The 14,897-nt window shown below is 41.2% G+C and overlaps 1 protein-coding gene across 6 annotated transcripts in view; it reads right to left on the bottom strand.

The window, feature by feature from the left end:
• Positions 1-1,567: 1,567 nt before the first annotated feature.
• The window catches only part of OTUD3 (OTU deubiquitinase 3), a 27,805-nt gene continuing 14,475 nt past the window's right edge, over positions 1,568-14,897 (bottom strand). For 3 of the 6 annotated variants that reach the window (XM_011357505.2, XM_011357504.2, XM_023529117.1), the window contains exons 4-8: positions 13,942-14,064; positions 9,580-9,711; positions 8,986-9,082; positions 7,599-7,783; positions 1,568-6,597 (exon numbers count right to left, since the gene is read on the bottom strand). In XM_011357505.2, coding sequence (XP_011355807.1) covers positions 6,421-6,597; positions 7,599-7,783; positions 8,986-9,082; positions 9,580-9,711; positions 13,942-14,064 — 714 coding nt within the window. In that variant the 3' untranslated portion in view covers positions 1,568-6,420. The remainder of the gene's footprint in view (positions 6,598-7,598; positions 7,784-8,985; positions 9,083-9,579; positions 9,712-13,941; positions 14,065-14,897) is intronic. The other 3 variants (XM_023529114.1, XM_023529118.1, XM_023529116.1) reach the window with 3 other exon arrangements.

Here is a 14,897-nt window from a genome sequence, read left to right as displayed (position 1 = left end):
TGAGATAGCTAAGTCTCTCTACCACAGGGTGATTGGGACAAGTATCTCCAAGGTGGAAAACTTCTCCTTCTGCCAAGACAGAATCTGTGAAGTAGAGGGAAGGATTGGTCTTGATTCTTTAAAACAACAACAAAAAAAATTTTAAGACGGCATCACCGTGGTCCAAGAACACTCACTCTGTCCAGCAGTCCAGTCAAAACCATGCTGGAACAGAGCGGTTTCCGACACGTTTTGATTGTCTATCAAGGCGCACACGTCTACTTCTGTGCGCTAAGAGTGGGGAAGGGCTGGTGGTGTGTCTCGTGAACGGGTAACTTAAAACCTGGTTTTCCAGCCGGCTTTCTCTTAGGCAACCACGAGCAGTTACCAAGAGCCATTTTCCCCCTTATGGTATTTCCATCTTTGGCTTCATAAACTGTACTCACCCAGAGTCAGCAATGCTGACTGTAGCTTAGAGGAAAATATAAATAATAAACCTTGGTTTTTAAAATTATTCCCTTCCTGGCATGGGAACATTTCTGTCCTTACAGACATCAGATCTCACAGAAAGGACCTTTCAGGTCACCTAAACCCAGGCAGGAAGTCCCTCCAACACCACCTAACCTAGCGAGGTGGCCCCCTGGCCCTGGCTGACTCACTGTCAGGACAGAATTAAGGAGGCCACCAAAGTTTCCCAACTGGGGGAGGGGACGATGAAATAAGGACATCACTTTAGTCCTAGGCAGGATCTTTCAGAAAGAATCTCAGCTGAGTTTACAGGGTCCAGAACCTGAGCCTCACGGGCTCAGGAGCTGGGAAGTGTTTGTGCACCCAGAGGTCTCTGTCACAGAATGAGGTGAAAATCACACGAGAACAGGGACTGCGGAAGAACCGCCTGGCCAGTAGCCGAATTCTTTCCTCCCCCGTGGTACTAGATACCTTTTATTATCAAAGTACCGCAGCGTCCATTCAAGGGCTGCTATATGAGTACAAAATTAAACAAGAGAGTGGGAGTCCTGAGGCCAAATTCGCAGTCAGGGCGAGGCCCGGTGACCGCACCAGTCTTGACCTTGAGACTGACCAGAGCCCTGGTGTGGGCTGGGCCCCTGCTGGACACGCTGAGGGATTCCCCACCCTCTGGTTCTCGGTGGCCACCCTTCCCCGCTGAGGACCTCTTCTAGGTAAGCCTGGGTTCCAGTCACTGCTGTCCAGGTGTGTCTGACAGTACACCTTCTCCTAGAATGGGGTCAAACCAACCCTGAGTGCTAGAGAAACCCCAAGGTGGCAGCCAGACAGCTGCTCTGAATCTAGACACTCCAAATTATCAGCGTCCTTATGTACCAAGCAGAAATCGTGAGTGTGCCGTCCTTAAGGGTGGCTCTGCCGGTCTGTGCAGACCCACCAAAGCTACAGTCCGCTGCTTGAAGCTCAGCGAGACGCCCAACGACTACACACTGGGACAGCACTCAACCGGACACACACACACCGTCCGTGCAGAAGTCTCTGAAAAGGACACTTCGCGAAGAGGCTCTCTCAGACTCACGCGCTCGAACAGTGGTCAGATAGTGACAAAAAAAACTTGCAACTCTGTCTTTAAACTAGAATTTATTGGTATACAAAACTCCATTTCATAGATAAAGTGGCACATCTCTGCAGCTTCTATTGCACCAAGTATTGAAGATTAAAAACACAAAAAAAGAAACATTTGGTTTTGAAAACACTGCAAATAGCCAAGTACAGTACTTTGGTAAATAAAAAATAAAATGGTTCAGAGTAACGCAATCTGTGGAAAAAAACAACCTAGAGGGTATGGGCTACGGACGTCAGACGGTCACATTGCTCCTCGTCAAGCTCCATAGATAAGGCAAGGCTCGCTAAGTCTATGGATCATGACCCCATGGAGGTCTTACACATCTCCAGGCCGAAGCTAGAACACGTTTAGTGCAATCAGAAAAAAGAGAAGGTTCCTGAGCCTGTGAAGACCCTCGTGTTCTGCCCTCCCTCGCGAAGGGACTGACGCCCACCGGCACTTCTACGTCAGCAAGAGGAACACGTAGGTCTGGAGTCCGACTCCTGGCTCTTTTCTTCTTCTCACTGAGCTCGGTGCGGGTGGGAGGTGCTGGAAGGGGGGCTGGGGAGGCCGAGGGCCCTTCTCTCCAGGGAGAGCGAATGAGGGAGTGAAGATGTCAGGAGCCCCACACCAGCATTCCCCCAGTTTTGGTCAAGGGACCTGCCAGGGGATCGAACTGCAGGCTGAGGTCTGTGACTGAGCTCGAATGATTGTCATGGACGGCTGGAAACGGTGACCTGCTGGGTGCTGACATGAGAAGGATTGGGGCGGACCCAGGGGTGCTGCCCAGTGATCACTGCCTCCCCTGACCGCCAGCACGGTGAGCGGCGATCTGCACCATGGGCATGCCCTGCTTAAAACAAAGTCACCAAGCAGGAGTTCATGCTTTTACATAAATATATTCATTACTGGTACCGCCTCCTTCTCCAGTGACTTTGCAAGGATGCTAAACATTTTAACCGCATACAAAGTAGTCCTAACTAGGAGAGAGAGAGACTCTAGAAAGTCACCCCTTAGAGGAAATGATTAAGAGCGGGAAGTTTTCTCAGAGAATCTACCTGGGTATAGAGCGACCCAGGCAGTTGACAAGGCCCAGCTCCTCCCTGGGGCTGGGCTCCGTGGAACACGCTGCGGGTCCCACACTGTGTGAGGACTTTGTGACTGGTGCTCAACATCTCCACCTGAAACCAATTATCCACTTGCCCCTCCAACTGGAGATGGCAAAAGATTTGCTATAATTTAATTATGCCTATCTAGATCTTCAATGCAACATCGGTGGAAAAATACAATTTGCTTGAGAGTCAGGAAAACGCACCTTGTAAAAAGTGCCATGATTACATCACCTCAGAACAACTGTCAGAAGGCCCCAGAGTTTTAGCAACACCTGTTCTGAAAGCTGAGATGAAACTGATTAACAACAATGGCAAAACGGAAAAACTGCATCGGACTCTGAGTCTAAAGGTTCGCTATAGAGTCTTGAGGTAAAAAGGTAAAGAGCTATGTGTCTACCCAAAACAGCAGTCAGAGAGGGCCACACATGTGACGCTCTCACTCCGCCCACGAGGCCCAGGGCGGCTTCCGTCAGCTCTGACTAGGGATCCAAGTTTCCTTCAACCGACTGACTATTCAGGTTGCGCGCTTCAGAGGTAAACTGATCCCATTCTATGTTGACCCAGTAAAACCCAGGCAGAGTCTAGAGTTTCTCAGAATGAGAGAAATTGCACATCGACGGCAGGGACTCACTACGAGTACAGTTCAAGGCCGAAGTCCATCTGATACCCACCTCCTTACTTTGCGAGCAACTGTCCCCCACTAACAGGGCCTCCCTCCCACCCCCAACCATATCATATCACACTGTAAAAGCTCCCCAGGGAAGCAGGGCTGGGCATTTTAAATTACCTCCGCAAGCCAGCTCTAAATGCCCAAGGGCGATGGCACTTCACACGCCCTCAGAATCAAAATGGGTTTGGAAGTGTTTTCAGAGGTTATGAAAGAAACTACAGACAACCTTGACTAACCTTTAAGATTCTTCTTACTGCCACAATTCCCCAACCAGTGCTCCTGAAAGCATATGTTCATATTATTGAAAAATTAAATATACTTACACATCCTATCTAGTATCTCCTGGTGGCAACTATGTTACTTAAAAGTGTGGTTCTACATTGTTATAATATATCTATCCCTCTAGTACAAAGCTGTTGCCACTACAATTTTATTTATTTTAATCTTTAAAAATTCTTGTTTTAAAATCCATAAAGCCTTTATATACAGTTTATAAGACTAGTAAGCAGCGTGGACCGCTGCCCCATGCCTTTCTCCCAGCCTCACTAAAAGCTACCGAGACGATCCTGTGTGACATTAATCTCTAACGGCCAACATGTCACACAAGTGAATGAAGAAAGATGCACTTCCTACTATGGAGGGCACGTGAGTAGCTGTACGAGGAACGACTGCTGACAATAGCCATCCAGGACTGAACGTGCTGGGCCTCCATTCTGGCTGCCAATAAAGTCATTTTCAAGTGTCTCCTCCGGCAGCTAAGTGTGAGGATTCTACCCACCTTGTATTCCGGTGAGACTGAGGCAGTGAGGTCTAAATTCAAATCCTTAGCCAGAAGATGCCACTGAAGCTGGACATGTGTACCCCATTCCCAATAATTAATGTACGAAATACAGGCCAATTGTAACTGGAAAGCTACAAAGCAGTAATAAAAGAAAATTACTGAAGCAATTTGATTAGTTTTTAAAACCACTGTTATTTTACCCCAGACATGCTGAAGCCTGTTATTAGGTTCTTAGGTAGAATTAGGTAATTTATAAATAAATGTGCAGATATTCTTTATTAACTTTTTAGCAGCTTCAAAAACTTCTAAAACCCAATGGGGCTCAAGGCCACGTCCATTAACCAAGTAAATAAAACCTCTGACCATGGGTCTCCCTTAAGCTATTTCTGACTCCTACTTATGCTGAGTTCCTGGTATACAATCTTGACCCACTGAGAGAATCTAGTCTCCTGCGCTCTCGTAGTTCAAAACAGACAAGAAAGGGTGTTCATTCGGAAAAGCTCAGCCACAGTTCGGAATCTGCTCAGAGCTCAAAGCCAAGAGACAGTAGATCCTAAAGCACCGGACCTCACTCCCTTGGAGACAGTCGGATAACGGAGACCCTTCACCTGTCTGGACTGAGTTCTAAAGCCTCGAACTCAGGACTCCGTAAAGAACAGGAGAAAAAGGCTGTGCTGTTCTCAGCCTGCTAACTGGTACAATGTACTGCCCCAGGAAGAAGCCCAAACCACATGTCCTGGGAACAATTCCTAGAGACAACTGATGCTCCAACCACAAAAAGTCACCATAGTAAAAAAAGCAAAAAATTAAAATACATCATTAAAACCAAAGAAAGCAAATAGCTCACTGATAAAGACAAATTCAATGAGCCCAGGGCCAGCCCAGACGATAGGCCCACACAACTCAAAACTTTTTGTTTTCCCTTTACCTCTAAACTTTAAAATTTTTGAAATTGGAGGTGGGGGAGGTAACTAATGATGTACCTTTTGTTTCAGTGTATCTTGTCTAAATATTAGGCAAAAACTGTCCAAGTCTGGCCACTTAGAGACATCACGGTTTTAAAGTTCCTATCCACCTAACTCAGTTTTAGAAATGACATATCCCCACAGCCCAAACGTGTCTACTTTAGAATTGCGGAGCCACTCAACGTCCTCAGCCAAAATAAGTCCCCTGCCCTGCTGGTGTAACCTCAGTCACTGACCACCTGTGGTGGGCGCTGGAGAGTCTCTCTAACATCAGAATCCCAAACAGCGTTTAAATAAAAAAAGAAAAAAAATGCAGCATCTTATGGGATTTCATTTTCACAATACTAAGAAAATTTAGCAACAGGTCAAGTAACCTTTTATTTCTCGGAAGGCATCTAAGTCTAGAGAAGTAAGGAGGAAAATACAGTTGCTTAAAATGAGAACATGAAAAATCTTAGATATTCTTCCATTCTCCCTATAAAATCAAATAACTCTTTAGACTCTTCCTAGGCAAACACTCAAGAATCCCTTTACAACTATAGATTCTGCTCCCCAAACTATGAGAATCCCAGAACCGTATCATAACAAGAAACAAGTACCAAAAACTCAACAACACTATCGCTTTTCCAGCAAAGCCCAGGCCTAATTAACAGTCAGATACATAGATCATATGGCTTGAGTATAAACGGACAGCACCTGCGCCCCATTTGAAATAACGTCAGAATCAGGAAGGAGAGAGATGCAGTTGTTCAACTGCCACCTTGACTACAGGCCCCAGTCCCTATGTCATATTACTTGGGGAGAACACTTCCTGAATTATTTTCTGATTAACCTGGACTAAAAGAATATTAAATCTAAACATGTTCCTGAGTTGGAGGTCATTTATAAACTATCCTGTACATTAATACGTCTGTTTGAAAATGAAAGAGAAACAAAGGAAACTTGTCATTCTGAATTTCTAGCAATTAATCTACTCTAAATGACCTCATGAACGATTACGGCAAAACTCACCCCAAGTGTTAAGGAAAGATCCCAGGGTCACTGAACTGTGATTTTCAGGGCAAATAAAACCATACTTCAAAGGTTTTCCTGATCGAACTATCTACCCCTAAAACTCAATATTTTAATTACGGAACATGAAAGGCTTCGCTGCACTTTCATAAAATAAAACACACTACTAACAAAACTCTGAACAATAAAGAGGCAGCCTGAAGGGCACTAACTCAGAGTGTGAGCTTATGTGTGGGCTCCGTGGGCTGTTTCGTAAGGACGGCCCCGCAGGAAGGCCTGGAACGCAGCACTCCCTTTTCCACTCGCTTCCTACAACTCCCAGCGGACCAGACTCAGATGTTGAGAGCCGCAAAGGTCTTCACCAAGGTGACCTGCGCGTTCGCATCTGCTTCGCTCCGGTGGCTGTCCCTGTGGCTGCTCCTGCTCTCCAGGGCTTTGTGGCGGTGCCTCTCCTCCTGTCGCTTCTTCTTCTCCAGTCGCTGCTGCTCTCTCCTCTGTTTGTTTGTGACCTAGAAGAGAAGACGCTGGGTGAGCCACCAGCTCGGCTGACTCAGGCTGCCACCTGCTGAAGGGAGATGCAGTGTTGACAGATGCACAGCCTGCCTTTCAATTGGAACAGAGAAATCCCACCTAAGAGACCAAACATGATTTATTTTCCATTACGGCTCAAATTTACATTTAAATTTACATCCCAGTGCTGAGCTAGCAAACAAAATCAATTCCGTTCTTCTCATAAAACAATTCAAAATGCCCTGAAAAAACATTAACCCCAGTCCAGCAGGAGATAACCCTCGAATGTGCCACAGGACACCTTTCTCTACATAATTTAACGCCCCAGGTAATCCTAACAAACTCCTCAGAAGCTTATTGCATTTTTGCCTCTGCCTGTGGCTTTTTACATTACGTTGCACTCTGAGCTCAGAACTTGGTGAAAGTCTCAAAATGAATTCTAAATTCAGTAAAATGAATGGTGTCATATACTGCTTGTGAGTAGCGCGCGGAGAGGGAGATGTACAATCTTTCTCGGAAGCACTTGACAACTTACCAAAAAGCTTTAAAAAGAGTCAAATGTCCATGCCCTTTAACCTGTCAAGTCCTCTCTGGGACTCTAGCCAAGAAAACAATGCAAAATAGAAAGATTTATACAAATAAATTATGCAGGTGTTCACTGGAGATGATGGTATTTATAAAAATTGGAATTATGTAACGTGGCTTAACGTGGAAACGGCCCACGCACACAGTAACGTCAGCTGGGAGGAGGAGGATATGTGTGGACGCATGGTACAATTCAGCGTGTACTTCCTTCCAACGGTCCCTGTGTACACCAAACAGGACAGGCGAGGTCTTCATTCTGCTTCCTTATACACCTTTACGCATTCCCCATATTTTCTACAATAACTACTTTTACTAATCAAAAAAAAATTATGCATTAAAATGAGCTCCACATTCCCACCACTGCCAACATATTACAGCAGCCCACCATTTGCCTTGGAGACTCATCCCTTCATACCTTTGGGAGCTGGTTTTTATTCACTTTGTTTTCTTCGCTAGGGCTGGCCCGCGCCTTATTGTTTTCGGTCTTGCCTTCATTTAAGCCCTGATTTCCAAAGATCTTGGTGCCACTGCCACCCTCCTCCCATAAAGGGCCACTCTGCTTAAGCACTCGGCCACTGGACTTGAGGTTCTCCTCTTCATCTTCCAAAGAAAGACATTTTATTAAAATTGAGAACCTAAGATAGTTACACAATTCAATTATTGTTAAATGACTCCAAACTTACCTGGATCCCTAGATCACTATCATCTGAACAGCAAATTTCCTTGAAGCAAATTCTAATATCAAGTCAACAGAGTGGTAAATACAGGAGAAAAAAATTGGTATAATTTGGAAGATAAATTTTAAAATAACCTGTTGACCAGTCTTATCATCGGCTTCTCATCAGCAGTGTTCTGTTTCATTGGATAAAACTACTCTTTAATATGAATTTTTAGGGGAGAATCTTTCATTTGCACCCACAAAACTAGAAAAGAGACAGGCTCTAAAGCTATGCTATCTAATACAGTAGCCACGAGCTACGTGTGGCTATTAAAATTAAAGTTAAATAACATTTAAATTTCATTCCTCAGTCTCACTTAGCCACATGTCAAGTACATACCATACTGGACAGCAAAGATACTGGATAGTGTTATTTTAAACTCACAAAGACTAAGTTACTTATTACTTTCTAAGAAGGCACAGTAAATATATAGCGTGGATAATAAAATACCCCATCACACAGAAAACTATAATGCCAAGAACAGTATCTGGCACATAATATCTGTAATAAGTATTGAAATACTTATCTGCAATAAGTATTGAAATCATTTTAAATAAGTGACTTAAGAAAACAGTTAAGATGTCACATCTTTTTCCTTTCTCTGTGTCATAAAATTAAACTCAGTTCAAGTAAAAATAATTCTGAATTATCAAGAGTTGATAGATGCTAGTAATCTAAATATTTCCATCAGAAAAAATTTTCTCTCTGTTCAATTTTAGTTATCATTTTGGTTTTATAAAGAATCTATTTCTAAAAAAATAAACTCTTCCCTGATACTCTCCATCCCTCCAAAACTGGGTTACATGGCCTTTTCACGCCTTCCCCTAGCACCTTAGACCTCCAACTCCATTATATATTCTCGTGCCAGTTTACTTATCTGTCTTCACCCCACCCCCAGTCTATACTCTCCCTGATGCAGGCCTAGGACCTAGTAAAAAATGCCTGCATACAGAAAGTACTCAATAAACAATTACTGAATAAATGACAGTAAAATTATTACCTGTGACTTAATTAAAAATAAATTTTTGGAAAATCACCAATACAATAATCTTGAAAGCCTATGAATATCAATCATGGACTTACTATTTCTTTTCCCCTGGTTCATCTGTAGCATGGCAATTATTGCAGATTCAATATTATAATTTTCAGCTTCCAGGTTCTGGACTATCAAATTAAAATCCTGTCCAAGAAACAAAGGAATACTTCAAAACTCTGGATATACTTTTCCATCTCTCTCTACTTCAACAATCTGATAAACAAAATGATGTAACAGTGAGAGCTGAGACAAGGTTTCAAGACCTTTTCCATTTAGAAAATGTCAATTTTCAATAAAGCTGGTAACCTTATTGAATAACCGGTTAATGTAAATGAAATGCTCTTTTACTTGTATAAAATGCTCTTTTACTTTTATAAACACAAGTCAGAAAAAAACTAAATCCACATACTTCCTTAGGATTTTTGAGTAGTACTGGATAAGGTCTAGCAAACGAGAGAGAAATGAATAAACAGCTCTCATTAAGTTGTATCACACAACCTCATCAAATTACAAATATCATGGACCTATTTTGGCCTATCAGGTGTTGGCAGGCTGTGGGGGAGGGGCGCCTACGAAACAAGCCAGTAAACACAGTGATGCTTATGTATAAACCATTACTACTACTTGACAGAAATACTAACTGAACAGCCAGTTGCATTGCAAACTTTCTGGACAGCATCTTCTACTTCATCTCTCAGGTTATCTTCATAGTCGACTCCCTCTGTCTTGCTCTTTTCCCTTTTATTTGATTCATCTTGATGAAGCATCTGAAACTAAAAGAAATATGAATAGTAATAATCATGGATCTCTTGCAGACTATGCTAATCTGCAAAACATTTACATACACAGGGAAAAGATTACGGAAACAATCTTAGGAGAACGGCAATGACCAGGCTAAATTTCATCCAGACATTGAGATTCTGGGCCACAACAGAAGTATGAAAAAAGAAAGGCCCAAGCTATGGGGTGAACTGTTCATAAGAGTGAAATCAGAGCTCCGACGGCTCCTAGACACCAACATCCCGGACCCGACTGCTGACTCAGACAGCACGCATTTGCTTCAGCTTATTTCTAGCAACGTGAGCTTAATAAGATCTTCTATTCTAGCACCTGACCAGCTCTGCGGCCGGACAATTCACCTTGAAGAAACATACAGGCAACTCTCAGCTGGTTCCCTAGGCCTATCTGATCATTAGCAAGCTCCGATGTGCTGAAGTTCCCATCCCGACTGGACTATCACGGGTGATCGTGACTCATCTAACCTCACGTGCAGCCACTACAGTCAAGAGAACCATTCAATCCAAATTCTAAAACCACAAAGAGCTGTTCATTTAGTATCCACAAGGCCTTTACAACCTAAGCCTAAATCAGAAAAGCTACAATCATCACTCTATGGCTGCCCAATCACCTTCTGTTTCTGCTTCCTACTAAGGCAGGGGGATGGGAAACGGGCAAGGAGAGTTTTGTTTTTGCATGTAAAAGTGGAATCCAGCAGCATGCAGTACGTTCCTTAGAGTGTTAATAAAAAGCGACCCATTACAAAATTATATCCTAACAATTTGGCAATATGTATATCAAGATTCTTTGAAATTCTGTCATGTACAGAAAGGATTTATGTAAAAGTGCCCATGACAGTGCCACTAACAGTGGTGAATAACTGGCAACAACCTGACGGTTTCACAGTGTAAGCTGGTTAGGTAACTGTGGTAAGTCCACAGAACGATGCTTTACTTCCATTAAATAAGAAACACAATAAGGATTTCCACTACTATTATTGTTATTTAAGAGTGTTTGAGAGATAATAATTAATGTATTAGCCAAAAAAAGAAAAATTAGAAGTATAAAATAAAAAAAGAAGAAGAAAAGTTATCACTATTAACAGATGATATAATCCTATACCTAAAAAAAAAAATCAAACGAAAACTACTACAAACAAAAATAATTCTGGCAAATCACATATTTGATAAGAATCCAATAAACAGAATATGTAAAGAACTCTTACAACTCAACAACAAAAGCACAAATAACCCAGTTAAAACATGGGCAAAGGACTTGACTAGACATTTCTCTGAGAAACGAAAGGCCAAGAAACACATGAAAAGATGTTCAACATCATTAGTCATTAAGGAAGTGCAAATTAAAACCACAAGATACCACACCTAGCAGGGTAGCCATAACTTTAAATGAATGAATGAATGAATGAATGAATGAATGTTGGTGAGGAGGTAGACAAAGTAGAGCCCTCAAAACAATGGTAATTGGGAATGTAAATTGGTGCAACTACTGTGAAAAAAAGTGTGGCCGTTCCTCAAAAAGTTAAACACAGAATTACCACATGACCCAACTAATTCCACTCCTCGGTACGTACCCAAAAGACTGAAAACAGGTACTCAAATCTTTTACTCAAATATTCATAACAGCACTATTCACAATAGCCAAAAGGTGAAAACAACTCAAATGCCCAACAGCAGAATGGATAAATGAAATGCGGTATATCCATACAATGAAATATTATTAGGTCTCTTAAAAAAAAAAAAAAAGAGGAACGATGTACTGATATGTGCTCTAATAGAATGAATCTTGAAAAGAGTATGCTAAGTGAAAGCCAGACACAAAATGCCATGAATTGTGTGATTCCATTTATACGAACTGCCCAGAACAGGTAAAGCCACAGAGACAGAACGTACACTGGCGGTGGCTGGGGAAGAAAGAAAATGGGGACTGACTGCTTAATGGGCAAGGGGTTTTCTTTAGGGGCGATGACAATGTTTTGGAGCTGGAGGAACTGGCTGCACAGCTTTGTGGGTGTACTGTGTGCCACTGACTTGTAGAGTTTTAAATGGTTAATTTTATATTATGTACACTTTAGCTCAATTAAAAAAAAGAATCCTGTAGGACAGCCAGGTATGCATGTTATTAACATTTCATTAATAATTCTCATATATACAAATGATCATCGGCTAGGAAATATAAACGAGAAAAACATCCTTTCTTTACAAGAGGAACAGAAAACACAAAACACCCAAGAATAAACTCAACAAAATATGGGCAGTCTATATGAAAAAAATGCTCCTACAGATCACCAAAAAAGTCAATTAAACAAATAAAGTTTACCAGGTTCTTGGCTAGGAAGATTCAACATTACTAATATGTAAATTTTTCCTTAAGTTAACCTATTAATTAAATGAGACCTCAATAAAAACAAATATGAACAGGACTTCTTTTAAACTAGACAAGAAAATTTATTCTAACGTTCATATACGTATATTTAAAAAGCAAGAATGTAGGAAATTACCAAAAAAAGTAATGATGAGCAAAAAATTCTACCAGATTTTAAAATATACTCTTACCAACTAAATGAACACATTAACGCATGAGCAGAGAAACTAGTGGAACAGACCCAAATGTCCAGAAATAGACCCAAATACACATGGGAATTTAGTATATGAAAAAAAGTCACTTTAAATCAGTGAAGAAAAGACGTATAACTAATAAATGGTTTTGATATAACAAAGTAACCACAAGGAAAAATATAAAGTTGGAGCCACATATCACACCTTTATATGAATATAAATTCCAAATAGAGACAAGATTTAAATTTTTTAAAAAACAAAACCATAAAGGTACTAAAATAAACTATGGGAGAACTCTGTGTTAACCTTAGAGTGGGAAAGACATTCCTAATTATGACTCAAAACCCAGAAGACATGTAAGAAAACTTAATAAGTTTCACCACATAAAAATCAAGAATTCCTTTATAGCAAAAACCATAGGGAAAAAAAAAGGTTAAACAACAGACTGTGAAAAAAATATTTGCAACTCATAACAGAGGCCAATAATTTCCCTAATATATAAGAAGCTCCTAAAAAATCATTAAGAAATGTGATAGAAAAAAAAATGGGCCAAGAAAATGAATACAGCTCACAAAAAAGGAAATACAGGTAAGTCGTAAACTCAGGAACAGGTGCATAAACTCCCTCATAAGACAAATACAAATGTAAACTGTTAAGAAAACAATTTTTTCCCTAACACCAACAAAGATTTAAAAATTTGATAGCACTGTGCTGGCAAAGGTGCAAGAAGAGACACATATTGCAAGTGGGAGTAAAAACTGGTAAAATCTCTACCGAGAGCAATGTGGCAATACCTTTGAAAATTATAAATGCACACATCCTTTGATGCAGTAGGGCCTTTCCAGGATTTTATCCCAAAGATACACTCACATTTGTGTGAAAAGATGTATACTGTTGGTAAAAGCAGAAGCCTGAAAGTCCATCGGTAAGGGGCTGGTCAACACATTACAATGTGTCCATACAGAATACTGTGCCGCCATTAAAAAAGAGGAATATGCACACATACACACATAGTTACTCGATATATAAAATGTCACTAGATTTTATGCTATACTGGTAACCCTGGGTGCATCCAAGGAGGGAACTGAGGTGGGAGAGGGACTTTCACTCTATATCCTGTTATACATTTTTAATTCTGACCTACGGATAAATATTAGCTACTCGAGAAATAATTTTTTAGTTATTTTTTTTTAAATTACTAAGAAAGTGTAAAATAACATGAGAAAACACTTATGCAATAATGTTAACTTTTAAAAAGCAGGAAACAAAGCTATATAAATACAAAATGACAACAAAAATTGTATCCACGTAGTTGATGTTGTGTACCTTTTATTCTTCTTTACTTTTTCTAGTTTCCAAACTTTAGATACAAAGCATAATTTTAAACACATTAAACATAAAAGTAATTCAAAGTTTTATACAAATTAAATTCACATAATCATAGCTATCAGCTCTTAAGGAAAGCAAAGGACGACAAGCAATTTTATCTTTCTCTCTCACCTGAGCTTAGAAAATTTTTTAAATCAAGCCCACACATCCTTAAAGGCAACTTTCCATAAAAACACCACTGGTTTCTAGCTCCAGGCGCCCAGCTATCGACCTGGTTCCTCCAGAGCTGAGAACACACTTGGGAACAGAGGCCCCACTCACATCAGTCTGGAGATGTGCAGGAGCTTCTGAGTTGTCGTTGATCCTCCGAACACTGTCGTAGTGCTCTCCGTACCGATACGCGATGTGTAACTCCCTCCCGTTGCTTTTACCTGTACCACGAATCTAGAAGCAAAAGAAGGGGAGATGCCAGCAAAGATTTGGACAGGGTCAGATTCTGGAGAGAAATGTCGCCTAGACTGTCCAGGGAGCCCAGCCAACAGGCTCTACGTGGAATGGATTGGGAATATGACTAGGATATGTCCTGAGCAATTTCTGACTTATCTTTCTCCCATCTGTGGTGTATGCTTCCATATGTTTATTATGGGACTATATGGAAATAAGTCCATATAAAAACGCATATTCAAAAACCACGGGCAGATTTACAATGAAGTTAAATAGGCTTAAGTTTCAATGCACTGGGACCTCTCAGCCCCTCAGATGCAGATCTGTCGGACCTGAAGCTCAAAGATGGGGGGCCCTCTTTGAGAAAAAAAAATACAAGATTACAAATATAAAAACGGCTAGAACCCTGCCCAGTACATTGAAAGAGGGCTATAAAAATGAGGGGTCTAAAAAAAATGAGGGGTCTACCACTTATGTTTCATTAGCTTCACAGTAAATCCACCCGCACCCGTCGTTACAACAAAAATGGCATTTTCTATCAACCACACACTGAGAAACATCAACAAACTCAAGTCCCCCACTTGTATCAATTTTATAACAAAATGATTTACAGTGAAGCAGCACTACCGCATTGCACAACCTGAGAGGCACAATCACAAGGAATTCTCTGTGAATGGCACCCCTGGAGTACACCCGAACAAGAGAATGTTCCTCCCTGGAGTCAGGCAATACGGAAGCCCTAAGGTCTAGCCTGGGTATACCCCCCCAAAACACCACCTCGACAGAAACTCTGAAGTAATTCTGCACCTGTCACTTGGAAAGCCCAGTAACCA

Source organism: Pteropus vampyrus, unplaced genomic scaffold, assembly GCF_000151845.1.
Source record: "Pteropus vampyrus isolate Shadow unplaced genomic scaffold, Pvam_2.0 Scaffold36, whole genome shotgun sequence".
NCBI lineage: Eukaryota > Metazoa > Chordata > Mammalia > Chiroptera > Pteropodidae > Pteropus > Pteropus vampyrus.
Note: the sequence above shows the minus strand (reverse complement) of the source record. Positions and strands in the feature narration are given on the sequence as shown.